Below are 12913 nucleotides of genomic sequence, written 5' to 3'. Positions count from 1 at the left end.
GCCTGTCCCCATCCCCTCCCTGTGTCTCTGTCCCCATCCCCTCCCTGTGTCTGTGTCCCCATCCCCTCCCTGTGTCTGTGTCCCCATCCCCTCCCTGTGTCTGTGTCCCCATCCCCTCCCTGTGCCTGTCCCCATCCCCTCCCTGTGTCTCTGTCCCCATCCGCTCCCTGTGTCTGTCCCCATCCCCTCCCTGTGTCTGTCCCCATCCCCTCCCTGTGTCTCTGTCCCCATCCGCTCCCTGTGTCTGTCCCCATCCCCTCCCTGTGTCTGTCCCCATCCCCTCCCTGTGTCTGTCCCCATCCCTTCCCTGTGTCTGTCCCCATCCCCTCCCTGTGTCTGTGTCCCCATCCCCTCCCTGTGTCTGTGTCCCCATCCCCTCCCTGTGCCTGTCCCCATCCCCTCCCTGTGTCTCTGTCCCCATCCCCTCCCTGTGTCTGTGTCCCCATCCCCTCCCTGTGTCTGTGTCCCCATCCCCTCCCTGTGTCTGTGTCCCCATCCCCTCCCTGTGCCTGTCCCCATCCCCTCCCTGTGTCTCTGTCCCCATCCGCTCCCTGTGTCTGTCCCCATCCCCTCCCTGTGTCTGTCCCCATCCCCTCCCTGTGTCTGTCCCCATCCCTTCCCTGTGTCTGTCCCCATCCCCTCCCTGTGTCTGTCCCCATCCCTTCCCTGTGTCTGTCCCCATCCCCTCCCTGTGTCTGTCCCCATCCCTTCCCTGTGTCTGTCCCCATCCCCTCCCTGTGTCTGTGTCCCCATCCCCTCCCTGTGTCTGTGTCCCCATCCCCTCCCTGTGTCTCTGTCCCCATCCCCTCCCTGTGTCTGTCCCCATCCCTTCCCTGTGTCTGTCCCCATCCCCTCCCTGTGTCTGTCCCCATCCCTTCCCTGTGTCTGTCCCCATCCCCTCCCTGTGTCTCTGTCCCCATCCCCTCCCTGTGTCTGTCCCCATCCCCTCCCTGTGTCTGTCCCCATCCCCTCCCTGTGTCTGTCCCCATCCCTTCCCTGTGTCTGTCCCCATCCACTCCCTGTGTCTGTCCCCATCCCCTCCCTGTGTCTGTGTCCCCATCCCCTCCCTGTGTCTCTGTCCCCATCCCCTCCCTGTGTCTGTCCCCATCCCTTCCCTGTGTCTCTGTCCCCATCCCCTCCCTGTGTCTGTCCCCATCCCTTCCCTGTGTCTGTGTCCCCATCCCCTCCCTATGTCTGTGTCCCCATCCCCTCCCTGTGTCTGTGTCCCCATCCCCTCCCTGTGTCTGTCCCCATCCCCTCCCTGTGTCTGTCCCCATCCCCTCCCTGTGTCTGTGTCCCCATCCCCTCCCAGTGTCTGTCCCCATCCCCTCCCAGTGTCTGTCCCCATCCCCTCCCTGTGTCTCTGTCCCCATCCCCTCCCTGTGTCTGTCCCCATCCCCTCCCTGTGTCTGTCCCCATCCCCTCCCTGTGTCTGTCCCCATCCCCTCCCTGTGTCTGTGTCCCCATCCCCTCCCAGTGTCTGTCCCCATCCCCTCCCTGTGCCTGTCCCCATCCCCTCCCTGTGTCTGTGTCCCCATCCCCTCCCTGTGTCTGTCCCCATCCCCTCCCTGTGTCTGTGTCCCCATCCCCTCCCAGTGTCTGTCCCCATCCCCTCCCTGTGTCTGTGTCCCCATCCCCTCCCAGTGTCTGTCCCCATCCCCTCCCTGTGTCTGTGTCCCCATCCCCTCCCAGTGTCTGTCCCCATCCCCTCCCTGTGCCTGTCCCCATCCCCTCCCTGTGTCTGTGTCCCCATCCCCTCCCTGTGTCTGTCCCCATCCCCTCCCTGTGTCTCTGTCCCCATCCCCTCCCTGTGTCTGTCCCCATCCCCTCTCTGTGTCTCTGTCCCCATCCCCTCCCTGTGTCTGTCCCCATCCACTCCCTGTGTCTCTGTCCCCATCCCCTCCCTGTGTCTGTCCCCATCCCCTCCCTGTGTCTGTGTCCCCATCCCCTCCCTGTGTCTGTCCCCATCCTCTCCCTGTGTCTGTCCCCATCCCCTCCCTGTGTCTCTGTCCCCATCCCCTCCCTGTGTCTGTCCCCATCCCCTCATTGTGTCTGTCCCCATCCCTTCCCTGTGTCTGTCCCCATCCCCTCCCAGTGTCTGTCCCCATCCCGTCCCTGTGTCTGTCCCCATCCGCTCCCTGTGTCTGTCCCCATCCCCTCCCTGTGTCTGTCCCCATCCCCTCCCTGCGTCTGTCCCCATCCCCTCCCTGTGTCTGTCCCCATCCGCTCCCTGTGTCTGTCCCCATCCCCTCCCTGTGTCTGTGTCCCAATCCCGTCCCTGTGTCTGTGTCCCCATCCCCTCCCTGTGTCTGTCCCCATCCCCTCCCTGTGTCTCTGTCCCCATCCCTTCCCTGTGTCTGTCCCAATCCCGTCCCTGTGTCTGTGTCCCCATCCCCTCCCTGTGTCTGTCCCCATCCCCTCCCTGTGCCTGTCCCCATCCACTCCCTGTGTCTGTCCCCATCCACTCTCTGTGTCTCTCCCCATCCCGTCCCTGTGTCTGTGTCCCCATCCCCTCCCTGTGTCTGTGTCCCCATCCCCTCCCTGTGTCTGTGTCCCCATCCCTTCCCTGTGTCTCTGTCCCCATCCCCTCCCTGTGTCTGTCCCCATCCCTTCCCTGTGTCTGTGTCCCCATCCCCTTGCAGTGTCTGTGTCCCCATCCCCTCCCTGTGTCTGTCCCCATCCCCTCCCTGTGTCTCTGTCCCCATCCCCTCCCTGTGTCTGTCCCCATCCCCTCCCTGTGTCTGTCCCCATCCCTTCCCTGTTTCTGTGTCCCCATCCCCTCCCTGTGTCTGTCCCCATCCACTCCCTGTGTCTGTCCCCATCCCCTCCCTGTGTCTGTGTCCCCATCCCCTCCCTGTGTCTGTCCCCATCCCCTCCCTGTGTCTGTCCCCATCCCCTCCCTGTGTCTGTCCCCATCCCCTCCCTGTGTCTCTGTCCCCATCCCCTCCCTGTGTCTGTCCCCATCCCCTCCCTGTGTCTGTCCCCATCCCCTCCCTGTGTCTCTGTCCCAATCCCGTCCCTGTGTCTGTCCCCATCCACTCCCTGTATCTGTCCCCATCCCCTCCCTGTGTCTGTCCCCATCCCCTCCCTGTGTCTGTCCCCATCCCCTCCCTGTGTCTGTCCCCATCCCCTCCCTGTGTCTGTCCCCATCCCCTCCCTGTGTCTGTCCCCATCCACTCCCTGTATCTGTCCCCATCCCTTCCCTGTGTCTGTCCCCATCCCCTCCCTGTGTCTGTCCCCATCCCGTCCCTGTGTCTGTGTCCCCATCCCCTCCCTGTGTCTGTCCCCATCCCCTCCCTGTGTCTGTCCCCATCCCCTCCCTGTGTCTGTCCCCATCCCCTCCCTGTGTCTGTCCCAATCCCGTCCCTGTGTCTGTCCCCATCCCCTCCCTGTGTCTGTCCCCATCCCCTCCCTGTGTCTGTCCCCATCCCCTCCCTGTGTCTGTCCCCATCCCCTCCCTGTGTCTGTCCCCATCCCATCCCGGTGTCTCTGTCCCCATCCCCTCCCTGTGTCTGTGTCCCCATCCCCTCCCTGTGTCTGTCCCCATCCCCTCCCTGTGTCTCTGTCCCCATCCCCTCCCTGTGTCTCTGTCCCCATCCCCTCCCTGTGTCTCTGTCCCCATCCCCTCCCTGTGTCTCTGTCCCCATCCCCTCCCTGTGTCTCTGTCCCCATCCCCTCCCTGTGTCTGTCCCCATCCCCTCCCTGTGTCTGTCCCAATCCCGTCCCTGTGTCTGTCCCCATCCCCTCCCTGTCTCTGACCCCATCCCCTCCCTGTGTCTGTGTCCCCATCCCCTCCCTGTGTCTGTCCCCATCCCCTCCCTGTGTCTGTGTCCCCATCCCCTCCCTGTGTCTGTCCCCATCCCCTCCCTGTGTCTGTGTCCCCATCCCCTCCCTGTGTCTCTGTCCCCATCCCCTCCCTGTGTCTGTCCCCATCCCCTCCCTGTGTCTGTGTCCCCATCCCCTCCCTGTGTCTGTCCCCATCCCCTCCCTGTCTCTGACCCCATCCCCTCCCTGTGTCTGTCCCCATCCCCTCCCTGTGTCTCTGTCCCCATCCCCTCCCTGTGTCTGTCCCCATCCCCTCCCTGTGTCTGTGTCCCCATCCCCTCCCTGTGTCTGTCCCCATCCCCTCCCTGTGTCTCTGTCCCCATCCCCTCCCTGTGCCTGTCCCCATCCCCTCCCTGTGTCTGTGTCCCCATCCCCTCCCTGTGTCTCTGTCCCCATCCCCTCCCTGTGTCTGTCCCCATCCCCTCCCTGTGTCTCTGTCCCCATCCCCTCCCTGTGTCTGTCCCCATCCCCTCCCTGTGTCTCTGTCCCCATCCCCTCCCTGTGTCTGTCCCCATCCCCTCCCTGTGTTTCTGTCCCCATCCCCTCCCTGTGTCTGTCCCCATCCCCTCCCTGTGTCTGTCCCCATCCCCTCCCTGTGTCTGTGTCCCCATCCCCTCCCTGTGTCTCTGTCCCCATCCCCTCCCTGTGTCTGTCCCCATCCCCTCCCTGTGTCTGTCCCCATCCCCTCCCTGTGTCTCTGTCCCCATCCCCTCCCTGTGTCTCTGTCCCCATCCCCTCCCTGTGTCTCTGTCCCCATCCCCTCCCTGTGTCTGTCCCCATCCCCTCCCTGTGTCTGTCCCCATCCCCTCCCTGTGTCTCTGTCCCCATCCCCTCCCTGTGTCTCTGTCCCCATCCCCTCCCTGTGTCTGTCCCCATCCCCTCCCTGTGTCTCTGTCCCCATCCCCTCCCTGTGTCTGTCCCCATCCCCTCCCTGTGTCTCTGTCCCCATCCCCTCCCTGTGTCTGTCCCCATCCCCTCCCTGTGTCTCTGTCCCCATCCCCTCCCTGTGTCTGTCCCCATCCCCTCCCTGCGTCTGTCCCCATCCCCTCCCTGTGTCTGTTCCCATCCCCTCCCTGTGTCTCTGTCCCCATCCCCTCCCTGTGTCTGTGTCCCCATCCCCTCCCTGTGTCTGTTCCCATCCCCTCCCTGTGTCTCTGTCCCCATCCCCTCCCTGTGTCTGTGTCCCCATCCCCTCCCTGTGCCTGTCCCCATCCCCTCCCTGTGTCTGTCCCCATCCCCTCCCTGTGTCTGTCCCCATCCCCTCCCTGTGTCTGTGTCCCCATCCCCTCCCTGTGCCTGTCCCCATCCCCTCCCTGTGTCTGTCCCCATCCCCTCCCTGTGTCTGTCCCCATCCCCTCCCTGTGTCTGTCCCCATCCCCTCCCAGTGTCTGTCCCCATCCCCTCCCTGTGTCTGTCCCCATCCCCTCCCTGTGTCTCTGACCCCATCCCCTCCCTGTGTCTCTGACCCCATCCCCTCCCTGTGTTTCTGTCCCCATCCCCTCCCTGTGTCTGTCCCCATCCCCTCCCTGTGTTTCTGTCCCCATCCCCTCCCTGTGTCTGTCCCCATCCCCTCCCTGTGTCTGTGTCCCCATCCCCTCCCTGTGCCTGTCCCCATCCCCTCCCTGTGTCTGTCCCCATCCCCTCCCTGTGTCTGTCCCCATCCCCTCCCTGTGTCTGTCCCCATCCCCTCCCTGTGTTTCTGTCCCCATCCCCTCCCTGCGTCTGTCCCCATCCCCTCCCTGTGTCCCTGTCCCCATCCCCTCCCTGTGTCTGTCCCCATCCCCTCCCTGTGTCTGTCCCCATCCCCTCCCTGTGTCTGTCCCCATCCCCTCCCTGTGTCTGTCCCCATCCCCTCCCTGTGTTTCTGTCCCGATCCCCTCCCTGTGTCTGTCCCCATCCCCTCCCTGTGTCTGTCCCCATCCCCTCCCTGTGTCTCTGTCCCCATCCCCTCCCTGTGTCTGTCCCCATCCCCTCCCTGTGTTTCTGTCCCCATCCCCTCCCTGTGTCTGTCCCCATCCCCTCCCTGTGTCTGTCCCCATCCCCTCCCTGTGTCTGTCCCCATCCCCTCCCTGTGTTTCTGTCCCCATCCCCTCCCTGTGTCTGTCCCCATCCCCTCCCTGTGTCTGTCCCCATCCCCTCCCTGTGTCTCTGTCCCCATCCCCTCCCTGTGTCTGTCCCCATCCCCTCCCTGTGTTTCTGTCCCCATCCCCTCCCTGTGTCTGTCCCCATCCCCTCCCTGTGTCTGTCCCCATCCCCTCCCTGTGTCTGTCCCCATCCCCTCCCTGTGTCTGTCCCCATCCCCTCCCTGTGTCTGTCCCCATCCCCTCCCTGTGTTTCTGTCCCCATCCCCTCCCTGTGTCTGTCCCCATCCCCTCCCTGCGTCTGTCCCCATCCCCTCCCTGTATCTGTCCCCATCCCCTCCCTGTCTCTGTCCCCATCCCCTCCCTGTGTTTCTGTCCCCATCCCCTCCCTGTATCTGTCCCCATCCCCTCCCTGTGTCTCTGTCCCCATCCCCTCCCTGTATCTGTCCCCATCCCCTCCCTGTGTCTGTCCCCATCCCCTCCCTGTGTTTCTGTCCCCATCCCCTCCCTGTGTCTGTCCCCATCCCCTCCCTGTGTTTCTGTCCCCATCCCCTCCCTGTGTCTGTCCCCATCCCCTCCCTGTGTTTCTGTCCCCATCCCCTCCCTGCGTCTGTCCCCATCCCCTCCTGTGTCTGTCCCCATCCCCTCCCTGTGTTTCTGTCCCCATCCCCTCCCTGTGTCTGTCCCCATCCCCTCCCTGTGTCTGTCCCCATCCCCTCCCTGTGTCTGTCCCCATCCGCTCCCTGTGTCTGTCCCCATCCCCTCCCTGTGTCTCTGTCCCCATCCCCTCCCTGTGTCTCTGTCCCCATCCACTCCCTGTGTCTGTGTCCCCATCCCCTCCCTGTGTCTGTGTCCCCATCCCCTCTCTGTGTCTCTGTCCCCATCCCCTCGCTGTGTCTGTCCCCATCCCCTGTCTGTGTCTGTCCCCATCCCCTCTCTGTGTCTGTCCCCATCCCCTCCCTGTGTCTGTGTCCCCATCCCCTCCCTGTGTCTGTGTCCCCATCCCCTCCCTGTGTCTGTGTCCCCATCCCCTCCCTGTGTCTGTGTCCCCATCCCCTCCCTGTGTCTGTCCCCATCCCCTCCCTGTGTCTGTCCCCATCCCCTCCCTGTGTCTGTGTCCCCACCCCCTCCCTGTGTCTGTGTCCCCATCTCCTTCCTGTGTCTGTGTCCCCCATCCCCTCCCTGTGTCTCTGTCCCCATCCCCTCCCTGTCTCTGTCCCCATCCCCTCCCTGTGTCTGTGCCCCCATCCCCTCCCTGTGTCTCTGTGTCCCCATCCCCTCCCTGTGTCTCTGTCCCCATCCCATCCCTGTGTGTCTCTCCCTGAGTTTCTCTCCCTGTGTGTCTCTCCCTGCGTGTCTCTCCCTGAGTGTCTCTCCCTGTGTGTCTCTCCCTGAGTGTCTCTCCCTGTGTGTCTCTCCCTGAGTGTCACTCCCTGAGTGTCTCTCCCCGAGTGTCTCTCCCTGTGTGTCTCTCCCTGAGTGTCTCTCCCTGAGTCTATCTCACTGTGTGTCTCTCCCTGAGTGTCTCTCCCTGAGTGTCTCTCCCTGTGTGTCTCTCCCTGAGTGTCTCTCCCTGTGTGTCTCTCCCTGAGTGTCTCTCCCTGTGTGTCTCTCCCCGAGTGTCTCTCCCTGTGTGTCTCTCCCTGAGTGTCTCTCCCTGTGTGTCTCTCACTGTGTGTCTCTCCCTGAGTGTCTCTCCCTGAGTTTCTCTCCCTGTGTGTCTCTCCCTGTGTGTCACTCCCTGAGTGTCTCTCCCTGTGTGTCTCTCCCTGTGTATCTCTCCCTGAGTGTCTCTCCCTGTGTGTCTCTCCCTGAGTGTCTCTCCCTGAGTGTCTCTCCCTGAGTGTCACTCCCCGTGTGTCTCCTGAAATCAAAGCATCGTCAGAATCAGGAGCCAAACTCAACTATCAGGCGCCAAGAAACATCACCCGTCCTGCTCTCTCAAACTAAACTGCTTCCCCATAAACAGTTCCTGCTGCTGAACATGGCGAGTTTGTGAGGGTTTCGGCTAAGTTTGGGAGATGGGTGATTGTCACTCTCACGTGGGATGAACTTCCTAAATATTTGTAAACACTGTGTATAAATAGATATCTGTACACACCCTTATCCACAGTTCTAAAGTACTCGAAGCATAAAATGTTTTATTGCTTGGTAACACCTGATGGGCAAAGGTTGTTTGTTTTCTGTAAATCTGACATTGCATTGATCAGGAGATTGATTGTCAACTCATCGAGGTCAATGTCTGTGGAGAACGTTGGCCGGATACTGAGGGAGAAGGTGACATCGATACTCAGCCACTTGCAACACCAAGCAGAATGAGGGGGCAGGGGTTTATATTACGAAAAGGGGTCCATGCACTAGTTGCCCCCACATCGGAGGGAGCTCTGAGCTCCGGTTACATGAAGCCTTGTCCCAGGGTTAATCATCGATGCACAAGCCCGGCCTTCATCTGTTGCCTACGTTGGATGGGTAAGAGGCTGTCTTGCCCGTGTGTGCCATGGGCACACCCAGAGGTCCCCCAGCCAGTGTAGGCAAATACAAGAGAATGGGTCAGGTAGAATGACCAATCGCGATTGTGCTGAATCGAGGGTGGTTTATAAAAACCAATAGGATGGAGGGGAGAGGGATTGGAGTGGGAGAGGGGTTGGAGGGGGAGAGGGGTTGGAGGGAGAGGGGTTGGAGGGGGAGAGGGATTGGAGGAAGAGAGGGGTTGGAGGGGAGAGAGGTTGGAGGGAGAGGGGTTGGAGGGGGAGCGGGATTGGAGGGAGAGGGGTTGGAGGGGGAGAGGGATTCAAGGGGGAGAGGGGTTGGAGGGGGAGAGGTTTTGGAGGGGGAGAGGGTTGGAGGGGGAGAGGGATTGGCGGGAGAGGGTTTGGAGGGGGGAAGGGATTGGAGGGAGAGGGGTTGGAGGGGGAGAGGGATTGGAGGAAGAGAGGGGTTTGGAGGGGAGAGAGGTTGGAGGGGGAGAGGGGTTGGAGGGGGAGAGGGATTGGCGGGAGAGAGGGGTTGGAGGGGAGAGAGGTTGGAGGGGGAGAGGGGTTGGAGGGGGAGAAGGATTGGCGGGAGAGTGGTTGGAGGGGGAGAGGGGTTGGAGAGGAGAGGGGGAGAGGTTTTGGAGGGGGAGAGGTTTTGGAGGGGGAGAGGGGTTGGAGGGAGAGAGGGATTGGAGGGAGAGGGGGGAGAGGGGTTGGAGGGGCAGAGGGATTGGGGAGGTTTGGAGGGGGAGAAGAGTTGGGGAGAGGGGTTGGCAGGGTGAGGGTTGGAGGGGAGAGGTGTTGGGGAGGGGAAGAGGTTGGGGTGGAGGGGTTGGAGGGGAGGAGGAGGGGTTGGAGGGGCAGGGAGAGGGTTTGGAGGGGAGGGAGACGGGATGGGGGGCGGGGGGAGGGGTTGGGGGCAGGGGGAGGGGATGGGGGCAGGGGGAGGGGTTGGGGGCAGGGGGAGGGGTTGGGGGCAGGAGAGGGGAGGGGGTTGGGGAGGGGTTGGGGGCAGGGGGAGGGGGCAGGGGGAGTGGCGGGGGGCAGGGGGATGGTTTGGTGGAGGGGAGGGGTTGGGGCAGGGGGAGGGGCAGGAGGGGGTTGGGGGCAGGGGGGGTTGGGGCAGGGGGAGGGTTGGGCAGGGGGAGGGGTTGGGGGCAGGGGAGGGGGTTAGGGGGCAGGGGGAGGGGTTGGGGGCAGGGATTGGGGACAGGGGACGGGATGGGTAGTGGAGGGGTTGGGGGGCAGGGGGAGGGGTTGGGGGCAGGGGGAGGGGCAGGGGGAGGGGAGGGGGCAGGGGGAGGGTTTGGGGGGAGGGGAGGGGAGGGGTTGGGGGCAGGGGAGGGGCGGGTGGAGGGGTTGGGGGCAGGGGGAGGGGGCAGGGGGAGGGGTTGGGGCAGGGGGTGGGTGTTGGGGAAGGGGAGGGGTTGGGGCAGGGGGAGGGGTAGGGGGCAGGGGAGGGGTTGGGGGCAGGGGATTGGGGACAGGGGACGGGATGGGGGCAGTGGAGGGGTTGGGGGCAGGGGGAGGGGTTGGGGAGGGGAGGGGTTGGGGGCAGGGGGAGGGGTTGGGGGCAGGGGGAGGGGTTGGGGCAGGGGGAGGGGTTGGGGCAGGGGGAGGGGTTGGGGGAGGGGGAGGAGTTGGGGGAGGTGTTGGGGGCATGGGAGGGGTTGGGGGCAGGGGGAGGGGTTGGGGCGGGGGGGGGGGGGGTTGGGGGCAGGGGGAGGGGTTGGGGGCAGGGGGAGAGGTTATGGCTGGGGAGGGTTGGGGGCAGGGGGGAGGGGGTTGGGGGCAGGGGGGGGGGTTGGCGGGCAGGGGGAGGGGTTGGGGGCAGGGGGAGGGGTTGGGGAGGGGGGAGGGGTTGGGGGCATGGGGAGGGGTTGGGGGCAGGGGGAGGGGTTGGGGGCGGGGGGAGGGGTTGGGGGCAGGGGAGGGGTTGGGGGCAGGGGGGAGAGGTTATGGCTGGGGGAGGGGTTGGGGGCAGGGGGAGGGGTTGGGGGCAGGGGAGAGGGGGTTGGGGGCAGGGGGAGGGGTTGGGGGGGAGGGGTTGGGGGCAGGGGGAGGGGTTGGGGGGAGGGGTTGGGGGCAGGGGGAGGGGTTGGGGAGGGGGGAGGGGTTGGGGGCAGGGGAGGGGTTGGGGGAGGGGAGCGGTTAGGGGCAGGGGGAAGTGTTGGGGCAGGGGGGAGGGGTTGGGGCAGGGGGAGGGGTTGGGGGCAGGGGGAGGGGTTGGGGGCAGGGGGGAGGGGTTGGGGGCAGGGGGAGGGGGAGGGGTCTGGGGGGAGGGGTTTGGGGGCAGGGGGGAGGGGTTGGGGGCAGGGGGGGAGGGGTTGGGGGCAGGGGGAGGGGTTGGGGGGAGGGGAGCGGTTGGGGGCAGTGGGAGGGGTTGGGTGCAGGGGGAGGGGGTTCGGGGCAGGAGGGAGGGGTGGGGCAGGGGGAGGGGTTGGGGGAGGGGAGGGGGAGGGAAGGGGGAGGGGGAGGGGTTGGGGGAGCGGGTTGGGGGCAGGGGGCAGGGGGAGGGGTTGGGGGGAGGGGAGCGGTTGGGGGCAGGGGGAAGTGTTGGGGGAGGGGAGCGGTTGGGGGCAGGGGTTGGGGGGCAGGGGGAGGGGAGCGGTTGGGGGCAGGGGGTGGGGGGGGGAAGGGTTGGGGGCAGGGGGAGGGGTTGGGAACAGGGGGAGGGGCTGGGAGCAGGGGGAGGGGTTGGGGGCGGGGGGAGGGGAGGGCGCAGGGGGAGGGGGGAGGGGTTGGGGGCGGGGGGAGGGGTTGGGGAGTGGGGGGAGGGGTTGGGGGGGGAGGGGAGGGAGGAGGGGGAGGAGAAGGATGTGTAACTGAAGTTGCTGTTGTGTCCGCTCTAGGAGCGCTGTTTGCCTCGGTGGCCTGTGTGGAGAGTGCGTGTTCACTGGCATCGACACTCATCTTCAGCTCTTTATATCCGGCAACGCTGTATTTCCTCAAAGGTTTCTCTTTTCTCTTTGGAGCTGCCCTGCTTCTCCTTCCAATGGGCATTCTCGGGTAAGCAACCTCATCAATTACTGGCTTATTGGATAATCAAGTTCCATAATATAATCTTTATTATTGTCACAAGTAGACTTACATTAACACTGCAATGAAGTTACTGTGAAAAGCCCTAGTCGCCACGCTCGGGCACCTGTTCGGGTTCATGGAGGGAGAATTCAGAATGTCCAATTCACCTAACAGCACGTCTTTCAGGACCTGTGGGAGGAATCCAGAGCACCCGGAGGAAACCCACGCAGACACGGGGGAGAACGTGCAGACTCCGCACAGACAGTGACCCAAGCCGGGAATCGAACCCGCGGCCCTGGCTCTGTGAGGCAGTGGTGCTAACCACGGTGCTACCGTGCTGCCCCTTCTGAGGTTCTGATGTGCTTTAACTGTGACGCAGCAGACTAGTGGGTTAACTGTGCATCCAATTGTGTTTATTACCAGCTTCGCCTGTACTGTTCCACTTGCTAAACCGAGGTTATAAGATGTCTTTCCAGGAGTGGCTGTGAGAGGTGTCATGTGAGAGTACCTTTCAGAAATGGGTGTTTATCAGTGATGTCAGAGAGTGGGTGGAGCTGGGCTGTCTGTCAGCTTTTTACTTTCGTTTTAGGCTGTTTGCTGCAGGGTGTGTTTTAGTTTTGTTTCAGTGTTGGAGCTGAAGCCAGACCAAGCAGGTGTTACTGCTGTTCTCTCTGCCATCAAAAGACTATCTCTTGATCATTTGGTGAATTCAGAATTATAAATGTTTTCAGTAGGTGACTTTGATGTGCTTCTGATAAAGGTTTTGTTTTTAAGTCGTATGGATGTTAAAAGGAAAGCTTAAAGGATTACTTAGTGTTGTATTCTTTGGGGGTTGTATTTGAATTAATGCTGAGCCCCAGGCTAATAGAATAGATGGCATTGAGGTACGTAGGGAAGAGGTGTTGGCAATTCTGGACAGGCTGAAAATAGATAAGTCCCCGGGACCTGATGGGATTTATCCTAGGATTCTCTGGGAGGCCAGGGAAGAGATTGCTGGACCTTTGGCTTTGATTTTTATGTCATCATTGGCTACAGGAATAGTGCCAGAGGACTGGAGGACATCAAATGTGGTCCCTTTGTTCAAAAAGGGGAGCAGAGACAACCCCGGCAACTATAGACCGGTGAGCCTCACGTCTATAGTGGGTAAAGTCTTGGAGGGGATTATAAGGGACAAGATTTATAATCATCTAGATAGGAATAATATGATCAGGGATAGTCAGCATGGCTTTGTGAAGGGGTAGGGTCATGCCTCACAAACCTTATTGAGTTCTTTGAGAAGGTGACTGAACAGGTAGACGAGGGTAGAGCAGTTGATGTGGTGTATATGGATTTCAGCAAAGCGTTTGATAAGGTTCCCCACGGTAGGCTATTGCAAAAAATACGGAGGCTGGGGATTGAGGGTGATTTAGAGATGTGGATCAGAAATTGGCTAGCTGAAAGACAGAGGGTGGTGGTTGATGGGAAATGTTCAGAATGGAGTACAGTCACAAGTGGAGTACCACAAGGATCTGT

General features: G+C 62.5%; 1 protein-coding gene across 1 annotated transcript in view; it reads left to right on the top strand.

Moving 5' to 3' along the window:
• The window catches only part of LOC140387002 (proton-coupled folate transporter-like), a 53809-nt gene that overhangs the window by 37297 nt on the left and 3599 nt on the right, over nt 1-12913 (top strand). Inside the window, exon 4 of the mRNA XM_072469972.1 lies at nt 11233-11389. Within this exon, the coding sequence (XP_072326073.1) occupies nt 11233-11389 (157 nt within the window). The remainder of the gene's footprint in view (nt 1-11232; nt 11390-12913) is intronic.

Source organism: Scyliorhinus torazame, chromosome 12 (assembly GCF_047496885.1).
Source record: "Scyliorhinus torazame isolate Kashiwa2021f chromosome 12, sScyTor2.1, whole genome shotgun sequence".
Classification (NCBI taxonomy): Eukaryota; Metazoa; Chordata; class Chondrichthyes; order Carcharhiniformes; family Scyliorhinidae; genus Scyliorhinus; species Scyliorhinus torazame.
Note: the sequence above shows the minus strand (reverse complement) of the source record. Positions and strands in the feature narration are given on the sequence as shown.